This window comes from Microtus ochrogaster, chromosome 2 (genome assembly GCF_000317375.1).
Source record: "Microtus ochrogaster isolate Prairie Vole_2 chromosome 2, MicOch1.0, whole genome shotgun sequence".
NCBI lineage: Eukaryota > Metazoa > Chordata > Mammalia > Rodentia > Cricetidae > Microtus > Microtus ochrogaster.
In genome coordinates, this window is record NC_022010.1 from 36111884 (window position 1) to 36129462 (window position 17579).

General features: G+C 38.9%; 1 protein-coding gene across 1 annotated transcript in view; it reads right to left on the reverse strand.

The window, feature by feature from the left end:
- Tmem207 (transmembrane protein 207) overlaps positions 1-17318 on the reverse strand; it is a 22787-nt gene extending 5469 nt beyond the window's left edge. Inside the window, exons 1-4 of the mRNA XM_005344903.1 lie at positions 17244-17318; positions 13988-14070; positions 6622-6666; positions 5484-5629 (exon numbers count right to left, since the gene is read on the reverse strand). Coding sequence (XP_005344960.1) covers positions 5484-5629; positions 6622-6666; positions 13988-14070; positions 17244-17318 — 349 coding nt within the window. The remainder of the gene's footprint in view (positions 1-5483; positions 5630-6621; positions 6667-13987; positions 14071-17243) is intronic.
- Positions 17319-17579: the final 261 nt, after the last annotated feature.

Here is a 17579-nt window from a genome sequence, read left to right on the forward strand (position 1 = left end):
GCTGCAAAAACCTTGCAGCCCCTTTAAAAGGCCCTGGCATAAAATACTTATATGGTGTTTATGAATAGCCAATAGCATGCTTCTGGGTGATGGTGGGACCCTGAAATGTCACAGAGTTGTTGCAATAAACATGACTCCCTCCAGTATCTCTACCTTGAGGCAAGACTCTCAGAAAGCAAAAAATAGGGTAGATCTAGCCATCAAAGCCATAGCTTTAATCCTAGCGATATGGCTTAGCAAATTAAAGATTCATGTGGTCAGAAAAAGAAAGATATGCAGTAAAGATAGATTCAGATGGGGAAAAAAAACCCTCTAAACAGTTTAGTGTGCTTAAAAATACATGTAGGCTTTGAAGATAAAGGAAAAAGGATAAAATGCTTTAAAAAAAAAGAAGAAAAAAAAAGAAAGAGAGAATAGTTGGGTGTGGTGGTGCACACCTTTAATTCCAACACTTGGGAGGCAGAGGCAAGTGGATCTCTGTGAGTTCAAGAACAGCTTGGTCTACAGAATGAGTTCCAAAACAGCCAAAGATACACAGAGAAACTCTCTCTGAAAAAAAAATTAAATATCAAAATAAAAGAAATAGAGTTTTAAATAAAGTCACATAAAGATGGAAAATACACAGAGAATCTGGATACTGTATGCTATTGTGTTGTCTTTAAATTGTTTGATTACTGAGGGAGGAGCAAAAGCTGCTAAAAGACATTTAATCATAAATGCTGTTGGATTAATCCAATATATGTATTTTGAAAATGGCTTGACTTCAAAATCTAAGTCAAAAGGTGTATTACTTTGGAGAAGAGGTTTTGCTTTTGTTTCCACAGGAAATGAGGGGCTGTGGATTCATTCTGGGTTAAGAAAAATCAGGTTTGATCAAGGAAGACCCCTGAAAAATCTCTGATAAGAATGGATGGTTTAGACTATTCAATGTTTCAGAGGACCTCTTTTGGAGTTTCCTCTGAGTTCTATATTCAGAACAGCCTCAAGACTGCTGGCTGAGATGATCAAGCCTCACAGAATATTCCAGTCGGGACTTGACTATAATCCTAAACTTTCTTTAGGTCCCCATAAGATTATCAGTGCCCCCAGTCATCAGGAAGTAGCCTAAAAAACCATGCCCACATTCCCCCCAAAATGTATTATGGGTGTTTGCTTTTGTTTAGAATGTTGGTTACAAGTTATTATGGATAATGGTCAGGAAAAAAGCTAAACAAAGGAGATTTGATTCAGAGTTCTTGTTATGAAATAAAAAAAGAGGGAAGTGTGGTGGGACAATGATCTTGTACTCTGTCAGTTGTATTGTTTTAAAAAAAATGCTGATTGGCCAGTAGTCAGGCAGGATGTACAGATGGGGCAACCTGGCAGAAAGTAGAGGCAGGGCAATGAGAACGAGAGAATTCTGAGAAAAGGAAAGAGTTAGTTTGCAGTTGTCATCCAAATGCAGGAAACAAGATGAGAATGCCTTGCTGATAAAAGGTACCAAGCCATGTAGCTGACACAGACAAGAATTATGGGTTAATGTAGGATGTAAGAGTTAAAAAAGAAGCCTGCGCTAATAGGCTAGACAGTATATAATTAATGTAGACTTCTGTTCATTTCTTTGGGACTGAATGATTATAGGACCAGGCAGGACAGAAACCTCCAGCAACACTGAATGATGTAATATTGTCAGGAAATGCATGTATGTAAAATTGCCTATTTTATATATTTTGTAATACTAACGTTCAGTCAATTTTAGCCTTTAAATCAGTTAAAATTTTCCTCTTGGCTTTTCATTTTTGAGGGCAATGTTCATGAGATCCTGAGTGTCAAACCTCTGACCCTTAGGTCAGAATGAGTGAGCAATTTCAATTAATATATGCAATAAATAGTGATATTAAAGTGAAATAACTTTAAAGAAATAAAACAAAGGTCTAGGAGGAACTGAAGGTTAATACAGCAAATGCACTATGTCCATTAAGATGTTTCCCGTGGTTTACTTCCCACATCTTGTGTCTAGCCGAGACTTCCTCTGTGTGTCAGAGATGGCAAAGAGTCAAGAACCCTACTTTATATTCTCGTTGCTCATCAGTGCCATTCCTATGATTTCTATTCATTTATTCCCTTTTCTTAATAGTGAATGTTAGGAAAACTCAAAAATGTACTCCGCTAACCTTGAAGTAGGCCCATGAATTGCTCAGTGACTGGGCTTGGGGTCAGGTTAAGACTCGGGCTCAGGCTCAGGCTGTGAACACATGCTTTGCGGGAGCTGTGGAGGGAGATATTGTTTTGATCCTTACAGGATTTACAGGATCTCAGAGGGCTCTTATTTCTGGGAGAGTATATGTACTTAGAAACAAAACAGCTATGTTCAGATGTGAAAACATCATGAAAGTCTCATCGGTATGTAAACACAGCGTGGGTCCAGGCTGCTGACTGTTCCAAAATATTAATTCCCCAGAATCTACCTCTTGAAATGGCTAGTTGGCACTCTTTAGGGTGACAGGGAATGCCACTGTCTAAATTGTTTTTCTGTATTTTGTTCCTGAAAAGAGAACTACGAATACTAAAAGACAGGCCTCTGGGTCAACATTTACACCAAAGACTGCCATCTCTGGAAGGGGAGCACCCTCAGACAGGATGGGGAAGGGGCAGAAGAGAGAGGACTGCCTTCATCCCACTCTGAGTCACCAGGAGAAACGTAGGTGAGAAGACTTTTCCACGATGCAAGCAGTAGAAGAGACAATGTAGGAGAGTTTAAGATTTCTCTTAAAGAACCAGAAGCTTTACCAACAGGCTTGGGAAGAATGATGGGAAATGTCAGGAATTAAGATCCTAGAATGCAATTCCTGCCATCCAAGATGGGCCTTTAAATCTCTGAGTGTTTGGCTGTATAATGTGATGAGCTGGCTAGGTTATGAGCACTCACACTAATTTGTATAGCTACCTACCCCCATTTCATAGCAAAGGATTATTAATATATGAACTAAGAGAGAGGGGGGAGAGAGAGAGCAAGGGAGAGGAGCAGATCTCCTCTAAGAGAACTGATGAGTACTGTTTGAAGCTGACATTTATGAAATAGAGATAAGGTCGAGAAAGTCTCAAATTATTGGTTAGGACTTGGTAGATCTGAAATGCAGATTAGCCTTTTTAGAAGGTGATTTATTTCTGGCATTCATTTATTTATGTTTATAATGACTCCAGCCTAATACAGAGCTCATAATTCTAGGCCCAGGTCTTAGGGACATCTATGCAGATTACTGAGGAAATGTGCTGGATTTAATGTTTTATTGTCCCACTCTGAGGCTGTACATGCAAGTTCAATGTCACTTATGAGAACCACCGTGCAATAAATAGAGAAACAACACAAACCATGGCTGCAGCAGCAGTCTTTAAAAACTGTAACCAAATCATCAGGAAGGATGTTATTTAAAATTCAGGAGTCTTTTCTTAAGATTTAAGATAGCCTGATGGAATAGTTGTCCTCAGAAAGAGGGAAGAGACAAGGAAATAAGGCTGTATTTTTTTTTTTTTTTTGGAATACAAGTTTTCTCAGCAGAAAAAAAACATTACATTTATTAACTAACTATTTAAATAAAGAAAAGAAGATCGATATTTCCATGCATATCCCTTTGACAAATGTTTTGTTAGGTTAGTGACCCTAATTCCCTTGATGCTACATGCAAAGCAATTTTTATTTTAGGAGAAAGAGCTATTTATTTTTATTGTAGAATTTAATTATCCTTTCCCAAACAACAATTTCTCAAATTGATAGCATCTTATTCTTGTTAAGTAATGACTTCATGCTGGGAAGCATATAGACAAAAATAATCACTAAATATTTTTCTTTTTAATATATTTTGGTTAAATCTTTGAGAATTTCATCCATGTGTACATGATCATAATTGCTCCAACTTCTCCTGGAAACTACTCCCAGATCCACCCTTACCTCCCCACCTACTCCCAAATCTACCCTCACCTCCCCACCTACTCCCAGATTCACCCTCACCTTCCCACTTACTCCCAGATCCACCCCACCTCCCCACCTACTCCCAGAGCCACCATTCCCTCCTAACACATTCTCAGAGCCACCCCACCTCCCTATCTATTCCCAGGTCCACCACTACCTCCCCACCCACTCCCAGCCGCACCTCCAACTCCCCATCAACTTCCAGATCCATTATCTTCCTCTCTTCCTATTTCTAACTTGTCCTCATTTTTGTTTTTAATCACCCACCGAGTCCCATTTGTGCTGCTTGTGGGAAGAGACCATCTACTGGAGCCCGATTGGCCGACTCTGCTACCCCACAGAATCTTGTAATTGTCGATAGCTCCTCAGGAAGGAATGGGGTCCCGTACACCCCTCTCTCCAGGCTGGAATGCTGTCTGACTTGTGTTGTGCAGGTCTTTGTGAACTCATGAGAGCAGTGGTCCTCTCACATCCAGAAGACACTGTTCTGCTCCAGTCCTCATAGACCTCTGCCTCTTAAGATCTTTTGCCTCTCTGTTCCTCAGTAGTCCCTGAGCATTGGTGGGTGACGACATATATGTCACCTTTTGTGCCTGAACACTCCACGGAAGCCTAAGACTCACTAAATCTCAAGAACATTACATATTCAAGTTAAACCCTCTTAAGTTATTTTTTTTTTACCCCTTCGACATAGTCATTTGCTTTTGTGTTTGATATATTGAAAATTCCACACTGTCCCAAGTTTCTGAAAGTTAGCCAAGTTAATTTTTATCAAGAACTCTTTGGATAACTATGTGAGGAAGTAAAATTTGGGTGGGAAAATCTCAACCATCTCTGAAAGAAAGGACAGTGCTCAAGGGTTAAGAAATGATTATCAATCGTAGCTACTCGGAAACAATCAAGCGATAAGTGGTTTTCACTCTGCTTACTGAAAAGACTGACTGCTACAAATAACTCTTTTTCTTCCTATTTGTCTTTTAACCCTGAAGGAAAACTGGAAAATGATGGCCAGGGCATAATTTGGGACAGATAGGACAGGTACTGGCAGAACCAGGAATCATTTGGGTTTCTGAAGAGAAAGTACATCACAGCTGACTTTTTTGTGCCCAATCTTAATGATTTTAGACTCTACATTGGCAACGGATACTTCAGAAAATATGCTTCTGTGTTACTTCAGATGAGTTAAATGAGTTGGCAAAGGCTTAATGATTAAGATTTTAACTACCGCATAGGGTAGAGTTATGTCAAGATGCTCATCTGAACTGTAAGCCCTACCACTCTCTTGAACTGTCCATCTCCACGCGTTTCTATCCATTTGTTAATTGAACAAACTGCTTTGGCTCTGTTGCCATTCTCTATCAGTCAGTGAGGCACATTTCCTTCCTGTTGTCTGTTTTCCTCTTGTATGGTCTCTCTTCAATACATGCCTTTGAGTCTCCCAATAGGGATGCACTTTTCAAGTGTATAGGTCCGCTTTGCAATGATAGTTTTTCAAGGACTCGTAGAAGAATCCAGAAGTATGCAGACAACTCACCATAAATGAGATCCAGGTCTCCAACAGCAAAAACAGCCACGGTGCGTCTGGGAGGATCATCTATTCTGCACCTTTTCAGCCAGGACCGGAGACAGAGAAGCACTACTCCACAGAGGAGAACCACCAAGAGTATCATCAGTAGGAACCTGGCACCAAAAGAGACAGAGAAGTGAGGCAGAGCATGTAGGAGTGTGCATTTCTGTACGTGCCTGGGGAACATACAGGAACTCAGCTATGCGCAAGTGCAAGCAAACTGGAATGCCAAACTACAAGAGCAATCGCCTATCTTTCTACATCACTAATAGATCTGGAGGTCTTCAGAAAAAGCATTGGTGACAAGCATTTTTTTTTTCTATGAAAACTAAGGGCTAATCTGAAAAGTGAAGTCAATTTTTCCTTTCCCCATTCCTTCTTTTTCCCTCTTTTCTTTCTTCTTATTGACCATTTAAATATTTGAAATATCAAGGTAAGGATTAAAGATAGACAAGACAGTGTCTCTGCCTTAAAGGAATTGAAATTTTTATTAGCAGCATTGGTTGATGTTAAGTTTGGAAGATAGGAAAGTTGTGATTTAGGGAATGAGAACTGATTTAAATTTTCTAGAGGAATATCTTATTAAAGACTCATTTGATTATGTTGAGTGGGTAGTTACAACCAGAAGTGGAAGAACAATTTAGAAAGATTTCAAGAAGGAGCAGTTACTTTATCAGTAACAAACTCTAGCTATAGAATAAATTTAGAGTCTTGAAAACAATAGATTCTTTATCATAGGAGGCATTTAGCAAATATTGTCCTGATATTGATATGACAAAACTGTTGATTCACACTCCTCTAAATTTCCCTTCAGCTCAGCCGGGCGGTGGTGGCACATGCCTTTAATCCCAGCACTCGGGAGGCAGAGGCAGGCGGATCTCTGTGAGTTCGAGGCCAGCCTGGTCTACAAAAGCTAGTTCCAGGACAGGCTCCAAAGCCACAGAAAAACCCTGTCTGGAAAAACCAAAAAATAAAGTAAAATAAAAATAAAAATAAAAAAATTTCCTTCAGCTGGTGATTGTACATGCTGTTTCAAATTATCTAGAAGAGAAAGTGTACATGAACATCCACATGTTTTTATAAAACAATCTGAAGGAATTCTTACCAGATATACCAGCCATCAGAATGCTGGTCATCATAATTTGCACACCTAGTAATAAAGAAAAAGCAGTAAGTTTCTAATTCTAGAAAACTAGAGATGATTCTTTGGTGCTTTAAACTAAACAAATCTATTTTCCCATAATGCTCATCTGCTCACTCTTCTACAGATCTGTTCCCAATATACTAAAAGAATATCTACCCTATGTCTACTTCATTCAAGCCACTGAGAAGGCAGGTTAATTTGGAACCACAAATTATATGCAACAACAATGCTTTGTTGTTTAGTTTTGATTCTAAGGCATGGAGAAATTAGTGAGGAGCATTTTAAGGTCAAAATGACAGAGGCATTGGGCAGATAATCATTCTATCATTCTTATTATGCTTTTTTTTGACAGATATCCAGAGTAGAGCCCTTTATAATTCCACTTCTCTAAAGAGGGTTTGTAATCTGTGTTATAAACTTCTACGGTATGCATGTGTCATTCAATTCCTAGTGCCCAACTACGCTGGGAAATATGGTACACTAAACACAGAAGGACTTCTTTCAGATCTCAATACACTGATGTTGTCATGGTGTCTTCAGAATGCACAGTGGGAATACTGGAACCCAGGGCCTTAGCCAGCATCTGAGACGGTCTCAGTTTTGTTATCTTCAGGCAACATTAAAGTAACTCTGAGAGCTTTACAGCTTGAAAACACTTATTGTCTATTGCTCACCAGATGTTCCATTTGCTGGCTAGAAGTCACGTATGACACATCTGATGTGACATCATGGTACTTAGAAGACAAAAATATTTCACTAAGGCAGAATTTGACTTAATTTTTATTCTTTGAACTTTGGATTTTGGGACTTGTCTTGGATACCTGCAGTGGCTAGTAAAGTTCATAATCACAAGTGGCTAAGAGAGAAATGGACATTCAAATGTAACTATCTCTTCATTATGTGTGGTGTTGATGGGATACACAGCTCTATGCGGATCAGAACTCCTCTGTGATTAGTTGTTCAGAGCCATTATGTGAAGTTTGGTTGGATTTGGCTGGGTGTAGCAGTTATTGGACCTCAAGAGATCGAAGGACTTCTTACAAATATCTTCCAAAAATAGCAAGTGCTAGAATCCTATTCAAGTGCATATGTCCATTGTCCCAGAGTAAAGTAACCTGAAATTGGCTGCTATGTTTTATATAATCACTTCTGCAAGAGCCCAGTTTTGGATACTAGTATTTGACAGGGTTAATTCTTATTAATTTGTTGGAATTGTGTATTAATAATGCAAATAGATAATTTTAATTTTCCAAGAGTAACATTTCACTATTAATGGTTTGAAGTGGGTCATAAGCAAACCGATTTGAAATAAAATATGAACATGTGCCCTTGTATTATAACTTTATACACTTTCTTGGCAGTTAAATTTAAAAAAAAATTTTTTGTAGCATGTATTGTGTATGTTTATAGTATATGTAGTAAATAAAAGTATGGCCAAATGTTAAAAACAAAAAGAATCCTAAGAGATCAGGCGATGGTAGTACATGCCTTTAATCAGAGCACACAGTTGGAAGGCAGAGGCGGGTGGATCTCTGTGAGTTTGAGGTCAGCCTGGTCTAAAGAGCGAGTTCCAGTACAGTCAAGGTGACACTGAGAAACTCTGTCTCTAAAAAAACAAGGAAAATAAAAAGAGGACCCTAAGAATCGAGTGGGGAGGCGGTGGCGGGGAGGAGGCAGAAATCCTCAATAAATAAATAAATTAAAAAAAATAAAAAAATAATAATAAAAGTGTGGGTCAACAACAACAACAACAAAAAAAGAATCGAGTGGTGGTACATACTTTTAATCCCAGCATCAGGGAGGCATGGACAGGCAAATCTTTGTGAGTCATGAGTTTGAGGCCAGTTTGGTCTACAAAGTGCATTTCAGGACAGCCTGTTTTTTAAAAACCATGAGCTAGGAAGTGGCACATCATAGCAAGGGGCCATGATGTCATCATTAGCGGATGTGTGGATTGAGCTCAGGTGCTAGTGCTTGTGCTGTAAATACATCACCTTGAGCCCAGAGAGTAACTGTAAACATCAATGTCAGACCATCCACTGAAAGCAGGAGCCCTTCCACCCATAAGGGGCCTGCTGGTCTGACAGACATAAATTATCACATATAAATTATATTCTTTGAGGTTGTTTCATATATTTACAATTTATCTATCTTTTGTAGTCATAAAATTCTAATGTACTAATTGCAAAAATTTAAAAACAGTATGATACTTAAGCTATGCTGCCCTAACCCCAAAACAAGACAGTAACTTTTGTTTTAGAGATCTCTGAACTACTGGCTAGGAATATGGAGTATTTTATCTTTCTTTATATAGAAATCTCCACTTCTATTCTTTTCCATTTAAGATCGTCCACGTGACTTAAAGTCAATTATAAATACCGAGTACCTCCTTGTTAAGTGCAACTTTTGAGCCATTTAACACGTATGGATTTCAGTGTCAATACGGACCCAACTTTATTTCATTTTCTCCTTCTGTGCCCTTTGCACCCCCTGGTGGAGGTTCTGATAAACAAATGGTCAGGAAACCTCACTATAGAAATAAAGTTATGGTATATTTTCATAATGTCCAGCATTGAGGGAACATTTATTTTGTCCTCATTTTATACATACATACATGATATCCAGAATGAGGACAGACGTCAATTCCTGGACTTGGAGAATTCAGGAAGACGCCCACAGAGCTATTCAGAAGCAAGTCTCAGCTAGAAGATGTGGGGACATTCTTCCTTCTTGGATTCCAGCCCTTTCCCAAATTGTGTTTTTCAAAAGCATCTTCTGAGCTGTTACATGAACTTGAACAGTATTATAATTGCTTGGATTTTAAATATAATATTTTCAAAGTGGGAACAATTTGCATCCCTGAAAATAAAGTTATCCTTGAAGAACAGTCAGCCTAGGATACTGATGTTCGATGGAAACCAACCACCAGTCCACTAGCAAAGAAAGAGACTGTGGAGTGCGAAGATCTAAATAAATACACTGGTGTTCGAATGGCTAAGGGGTTATCGTGGAAGTGGGGAGGCAGAAAGAGTCTAAGAGCCAAAGGCAGTGAATGTCGGCAATGGTGCAGTATTTGATGGATGTGGAAATTTGACACATGAGCTCACAATGGCTCAGGATACATGTACAAAACCTGCAAAATATTAAGCCAGACAAATTCCCAGCATGGATGGGGATGGGCTCATGAAGTACCACCCCCATGTTAGGAGTTATTGACAGTTGTTAGCTACTGAGAGAGGGAGGGTCGCCTTTCTTCAGGCTTGCAGGCTCTGAGAGGCCGCTCATTCTCCAGGAAATAGTCTCACAGCCATGCACAAATTGGCGGCATTAAATGGACTGAGTGGATGTGAAAAACCAGAGTGAACGAGAGGAGGGAGAAATGCAAGAAGTTGGGAGGGAAAGGTAGAGGAATTGGAGGTGAAGATTGTATTCAAACACATTATATGCATGCATGCATATTTTCTTATTTTTTTTTTAACGACAGGGTTTCTCTGTGTAACAATCCCGGCTATTCTAGACTTTGCTTTGTAGATCAGGCTGGCCTACATAGAACTCACAGAGACCACCTTAATTCTACCTCCCAAATCCTGGGATTAAGGCTTGTGCCACCACATCCAGCTGAATATTAAATAAGACATTTAACTAAAAGTTTTCAAGAAAAAAATATGTGGGGAAAAAGTATGAGTTACTGACAGGTTTAAGGAAACACTTGCAGGGACTAGAGTTCCCCACAAATAGATGTCAAAGGAAATGCTATGTGAGGCAGAACACGAAGGCTCATCTTTATTTGCATGTTGTGGGGCTGTTCCTGCTTACACAGACTGCTAGACCGGTCCTTACTGCTCTTCTTTGAGGATCCAGGGACTGAGGTTGCAAATTCATTAATGGGGTAACTTCAAGAAGCTCAGGGAACTGCTGCCTTGCTCCTCTGCTGTTATCATGCAGGGTTTCCTACAGCAGAAACTGTTATGCCTAACTGCCTGCGAAATCCTTTACTTTCAAATCCCCAGTGATGCAAAAAAGGAGCACATTTCTCTGTTCCTCCTGCAAAATTGAGGAAGCTCAGTCCTAGGTGAAATGACTTGTATGGCATCGCTGTTTGGGGGATGCAGGAGCATAAATAGGAATGAGCTGGAAATGGAGGCCTGTTCTGTGAGAATGCAAGTAGGAACCTCGGGCCTCATCTTTCCAAATGGAATCTACATCCGGGATCTTTTTCCAAAACGCTTTAAAGGAATACCAGAAAAGAATCGAGCAGCAAGTTCAGGGAGAGTACCTGAAAAGAAAATAGGCCAGGGGAGACACCGGTCAGCTGACTGAAGCAGCAAATCTCATATGAAACAGCGGGGCTGACCTCTGACTGTGGTCTAAGCTTCCCTGCAGTTAGGGGAAAGAGAAAAAGAAAGTCATGGAGAGGAACAGAGTGAAGAGCTGCTCATCAGTTATACAGCTACTCCTTGTAGAAGCCAGAAGAAAATTCTTCTAGTAAGAGGAACAGTGTCTTCATAATATTCCTTGCATAAGTGAAATAACAAATTGCATGGGTTCCTTTTTTCTTTTGAAAACTTATTTCTCACCATGAGCCAATGTGCAGGTCAACTATAATAATTAGAAGTGGGGGAGGTGTAAATTGTACCATCTAGAACTTGACTGTAAGTTGCACCATCTCTATGACAAACACAGGCTGCTTATCCTTCAGGTACTTCACCAATCATGTGAGAAATCGAATTAAAGGTTGGTTATAAATATGTCTTTGCAGTCAAAATACTGGGCGCTGAATTCTCAGTTGTGGGTAGAAATTTTGCCCCTTATTTTCTCTCCTACTTTATTTAGCTATATCTTTACGTTCTGTGACAGGGTCTCACCACATACCCCAGGTCTTGTACAGATTTTTTTTTCTTTTTCTTTTTGTTTTTTTTTTGGTTTTTCGAGACAGGGTTTCTCTGTGGTTTTGGAGCCTGTCCTGGAACTAGCTCTTGTAGACCAGGCTGGTCTCGAACTCACAGAGATCCGCCTGCCTCTGCCTCCCGATTTTGTAGCCCAAGCTAGTCCTGACTTGAGATGCCTCAGCCTCCACTCAGAGTTCTGGGATTATAGGCATGCACCAACACGCCTTGACCTTTTCCTACTTTTAAATAAAATATTTAATCCACTGAACCAGGAAAATTGCTGGCACCTCATTAGGAAATTTATGTAATTAATTTATAAAGTCATTTTTATACATGCATGTATATATAACATATTCATATTTTGTAAATCACTATGTACTCTTTGACAGTGTAATCGGTTATTTATAGGGAAAGGAATAGATTAAAACATAACTAATTAAAATGAAAGGGGTCTGCATCATATTTTATTATATACAATCAATTAGAATATTTAGATTTTATATTAATCAGAACAATGTATGATTCATACTAAAATTTCAGCTACAACTATAAAACGAGCAACTCCTATCACAAAATGTCCAGTATTTAAAAAGAAATTTAAGTGGAACTCATAGTCAAATGCTTTATAATGCTCTCAAACGGCTTTGGAGAATCTAGGAAGTAAAAGTTGAGACACTACAAAATGTAGTCTTGTTAATCCGAATCCTTTTCTTCGCAGCTTCCACCAGAGCAAGCTTCCCCATCTTCAGCATTGCCCCTCCTTAGCTTCTTGTCCTTCTGTGTGTCTGTTTGCAGATGAACTCGGGGCCAGCTTTTCTCGCTTATCTTTTTCATTTTAAAGCACATCAAGAGCTAACCAAGCCTATCGAGCTCTCCTGTAATCTAGTGAGCTCGTGTTACTCTTTACCCAAAGCAACTGGCATTGGATGATTCTATTCTTTTAGTCAGATAATGTATTTAAAACAATGGTCTCAGATCATGGAAATGGCTCTAAATTAAAAGCCTCTCCAATAAAAGCAGGCGGAAAAAGAAAATCTTGTTTGGATGTGGAACTTTTGCTCTTTCCTAAAATAGCCTGTCTTTTTTTTTTTTTTTTATAAACTTATCCGACTAACACAGCCTTGTTCAAGGTATTGTATCTCTCGTCAATGGACTTATTTCTTTTATATTATTTCCCTGGAATACCAGCCACTTCCTTATCTTTTCTACCTTTCTTTCCTGCTATTTTTAATGTTATTTGAAGAAGTTCCTGATTTTTACTCAACAGAAAATAAACGAGGGTAAAATTATAACAGACGCTGAGATGTAAAATTGCTTACCAAAGAAAGCTCATAGTTGAGCATCAGCTAAAATTGTGCTGTAGAATGATTATCTCCCTCTTCTCCGTTTATTCCACATATGAGGACAACCTCAGAAGCAAAAAGGAAGCTTTTCGACTTCCCAGTACCATCCCCCCTTGTCCTATTGATTGGATAGTAGAGTCAACATTTAAGGCTCTTCCCAATCCTAGGAGATTATTATTCTGGGTCAAAGACAGAAAACAAGAAGGCAAGGTGTGGGCAGCCTTGAAATTCAGAGTCAAGCAAACACTATAAACAACTGATTAGTCACAAGCATCAGAAGACAGAGCACAGTAGTAGATCCAAAAATTAATGTAAAAAAACAGCCGTGGAAGGGCATGTAGATGCTGAAAGAGCAACACACACAGGCTAGCAACAGGATGATCTGAAAGAGTGAACGATTCCAGGCCTAAGGACAACTCCCGTTTGACCCCATCTCTTGTTTTAGAGGCAGTGCCCACAGACAGGGCTTTGAGAGGATGAGGCAATGATAATTGAAAACAGCTGCCTGGCGGAGTGCTGCACCCAGAACACAGCACTTGGCACAAGTGCTTCCTTGACACTTGCACTCAGTCACCCTGCATTAGAGTTCCCATTCGTCATCATCAGCATTATTAATGGCACCTTCTCATCTCCTGAACAGAATTCTGAAAACCATTAAGCCTCACGAAGTAGGGAAATGAATCAATTATTCACTTAATTTGCATCCGATGCCCTTTGAGATGCACACATAACACAGGATAAGATGTGGGTTCATCGGTTGTATATGAAAATGAATTGTTCAGAAACTGTTCCTTGAAACTGCCATAGTTATCAGTGTAGGGGCAAGGGAGGAGGATGTCACAATTCTTTTGTAGCCTAACAACCATGGAAATCTAATGGGAAGAGAATGCAAGAGCCTAAACACTTGAAGATAGCTCTGTTATTTATTAAACAAAGTGATCATAATGGCAGTAACATTCCTTTTTTTTTTTTTTTAGAAATCATGATTTTTTTTTTACATGAGTACCCTTTGAGGCTTTTCAAATGAAGAGAGTCCTACTCTTTGAATTTTTCAAATGCTAAATAAAAACATGGAATATCTTGTTATTTACTTACATTTCACTTTCTTCACATGATAGATCTGAGAGCACCAGCTGAAACACATATTTAGAACAATAAAATCCAAACAGTTCATCAGTCTAATCCTTTAATGAAAACAGTGCCTGGAGACAGTGTGATTTTTACATCATTCTTTCCTTTTTTTAATTAAAAGCTTTGCAGCATAGTTTAATGTTGGTACACAGAGGATTTTAACTGGGAAAAAAATTCTCCGGGTAGATTCTCAAACTCAGTAAGAGCAGATCCACTGAAATTTCCCTGCATACCCAAGAAATGGATCTGAACACTATTTGTTTTCTCTGTAGATTTTTTTGATCTAGAGAGCCATTGGGACCCTTGAATCTCTTTGTTTTTATATTTTAGTGAGTGGTGTGAGGGTCATGATTTATCTGAGTATAATTTTCATGCAAAGCAAAGATTTTCTCAGTCAGGGGAAACAGAAGTCAATCCTGTTGGCTTTTATGGGAATTAAATATACATACGAAAGGGGTGGCTTTAATCACTGAGGTCAATTTATGGTTACATGATACTCCTGTTTGAGAAAAGCACACATAATGAAATTTTCTCTTTATCAAAGAGGAAGATATTTATTTATCAAAAAATACCCTTCGAGAGGTCCAACCCTAAACAATCTAACAAAAGTTATCTTAGTTCTCAGTGTTGAGCCTCAGTGTTGAGGCTACAACATTTCACACCCACGATCACAAGAAAGATGTTTCTGGAGACTGTTTGTGTGTTACTTTGACTCTTTATATTGAGACTCCTTTGTACAATGTGAAGACATTCACACATCTTGCACAAACAGCAGTGAGAATTAATGGGGCCCGTTCAAGCATCTACTTTCCCAGACTACTATATATAAATGTAAGTACAAGTAAGATGACGCGATATTTCAAGCAATAGCCTTTTAGATTTTGTATGGGATTTGTGTTTCCCGCTTGATCCCAAATGTGCCTTTTTCAGCACCTAGTATTTATGCCAGATAGAGCAATGGATTGACCATCAGAGAACATGATAATGAACAATTTATAAGCACAGAAGATGAGTTGCATTCTCTTTTGCTGGAATGCTGCAAAGAGATTTGCATACTAACAGAGGGGAAAATGAACATTCAAATTCTGTCTATAAAGAAGCTTTGTTTATGAGTAGGTGCAACCATTTGGGATCCAGCTTAACAGATAAATCAATTGAAGCTAGTATTTTCCTTTCAAGTCGGCTCCTACTCTCCTCATTCTGCTGTACCCTTACTGGAGTGTGTGGTATCTCATTCTTATTACTGAACGGCCAGTGCATTAGTTGCCAAGTTGTTATGAAATAGTGAAAGGAGGAATTTATATGCCATAGACCTAATCTTTCAGATGCATTGCATTCAAATAACAGAGATACAAGGATGCCATTATTGGTTGGAAAGAGATGCTGGCGCAGAGTAACCACAAAAAAACCCTAAAATGGTTCTGTCTATAGCAGCCAGCAGTGAAAACCTGTGAAGAATCCAATGAGTTGAAGAAATTGATAAACATTTTCTAAATTAATATAGCTATAGCATCTCTGTGTCAACAGCACTTCTGAGTTTAAAAACATCCCAAATCATAACCAAGTGAAGCAACGTGTACATCACATCCCTTATTTCTGTACCATTGCAGCTAAGTAGCAAAGAAGTGAGACTGAGGTCATGAATGTTTTTGTTTTCAGTCTTGGAGCAATAAAAAATATAAAGCATGGGGTGCTAGTCATACATGGGAAAAAAACACTTTACTTGCAGTAGTTACATAGAGGACAAATCCACAGCAAATCAAACCCTTAAAGAATCTCAGCGAGCTCCCAGAAGTATTGATGGTTACCTGGAACAGTAGCAAGCACAGGCTTCCTTGTGTTGGAATTTTGGAAGTGACATGCAAAGGACTGGATCTTGACATACTAAAAAGAATGATCTTCCCAGATAGCGTGGCTTGTTCACTCTGATTTACTCTTCTCAAAATGTGTTAGCAGCTCTATGCTATGTGTCCTCCCGCAGTTTGCATTAATGATGAACTGTGTGACCAAGAAAGGGCATCCAGGGAAAGAATGTTCGGTGCATGCTCGCAGGGACTAAGAGCTCAAGGAGTTTAAGGTCAGAACCCTGGTGTTGTTTGTCAAGGCTATTAAATGCTGACCTGCAAAGCCAGTTGACTGTTTGAATAACTTTCAAAATTCAAGCACATGTTTTATTCCAGTAGACATTATGAGGTCTTTCTCTTTTCTTTCCTTCCTCTCTCCCCCCCTCTCTTCTTTCTTTCTTTCCTCCCCCTCTTTCTTGTAAACAGAATCTCACACCTGGAAATAGTTACTCAATTTTCTGTGCTTTGCAGATCTCATCTTTGCTCTTCTGTTTCTACGTATCATTTTGAGTAGGGATTGACCTCAGCCTTGAATCTACAATGATCAAATTAGCAGGTTTAAAATTTGGAAATACAGTGAGAAGTGGTAGTTATGAAGAAGCATCCTTTCATATATAATTAATGCTAGAAAGTAAATATTGGGCATTATCTATTAAATTAAAAGGCACCAAATTAAAAGGGCAAGGTTTACCTTTGTGGAATGTATCCTATACCTTTCAATTGTTTAAAACGATATACGGTTGGTAGTAATTTGCCATGCTGCTCACTAAAACACCCAATTTCCATCAGCATGATCAAATACAAAATGGCTACATCCATGCAACAAAGTAGTCGGAGGTTAAGATGGTTACTTCCAGGAATTTCTTTTTAAATCTGGGGGCGGAATACAGGGGATAATGTAGCTTTAAGTGCTATCTTTAAGTAAAAGGAACGAGTGCTGGTACTTTGCCTGTATCATGTGACATTTTTTTTATACAAAAAGGAAGGTGTAGATGGAGTGTTTTTCTTTGTAAAATCTATAGCATATGCTTTTCTGTGCAGAGAATGTGGCATACATTGCTAAAAGTGGTTGTAAGAGGGAAAGGAAAACAAGGAAAAGAGGTGTGGAGGGAGAAACTTCTTTTCACTATTAGTTTCTTGTCTGTTTGCTCTGTGTATGTTTTGTAGAGTCCATACACCATTCAAATGTTTTGTGCATTCATACTCAAAGGACCAAATTTGAAGTCAGGTATCCAGAATTCAGAAGCACTTTGCTGCCTAACTCCCACTCTAGTTTTAACAAATTCAATTCAAATTACTATATGGGAACCCATTTATTGTCACATATGTAGATTACACTGCAAACAAATGGACCATATTAGTTAACTAAACTCCACCTCTGAACTGGGCGTTAAGACCTCTGGAATATTTGACTGCATCTGGACAGGCAAAGCAGGCTCAGGGGTGGCCATGGTCTGCTTAGTATGCAGACACAGACACAGCCATGAATTTCAAAGCAGAGGAAGGGCTCGGTGCCAATGCCAACAGGAGGAAAGTAAAGCAAGCCTACAGTATTATTTGTGCCTAAGACAGCCTCCATTTTGAGTGTCTTTGAAGCCTGTAATTAAACAGAATGAAAAATAGGCTTTTCACTGGTGAACTTATTTATTAGTCGGTCAGAAGCCCGACTTCCGTCAGTGAAGTCAATGATCTTAAGAATTTCTGGGAAGGAA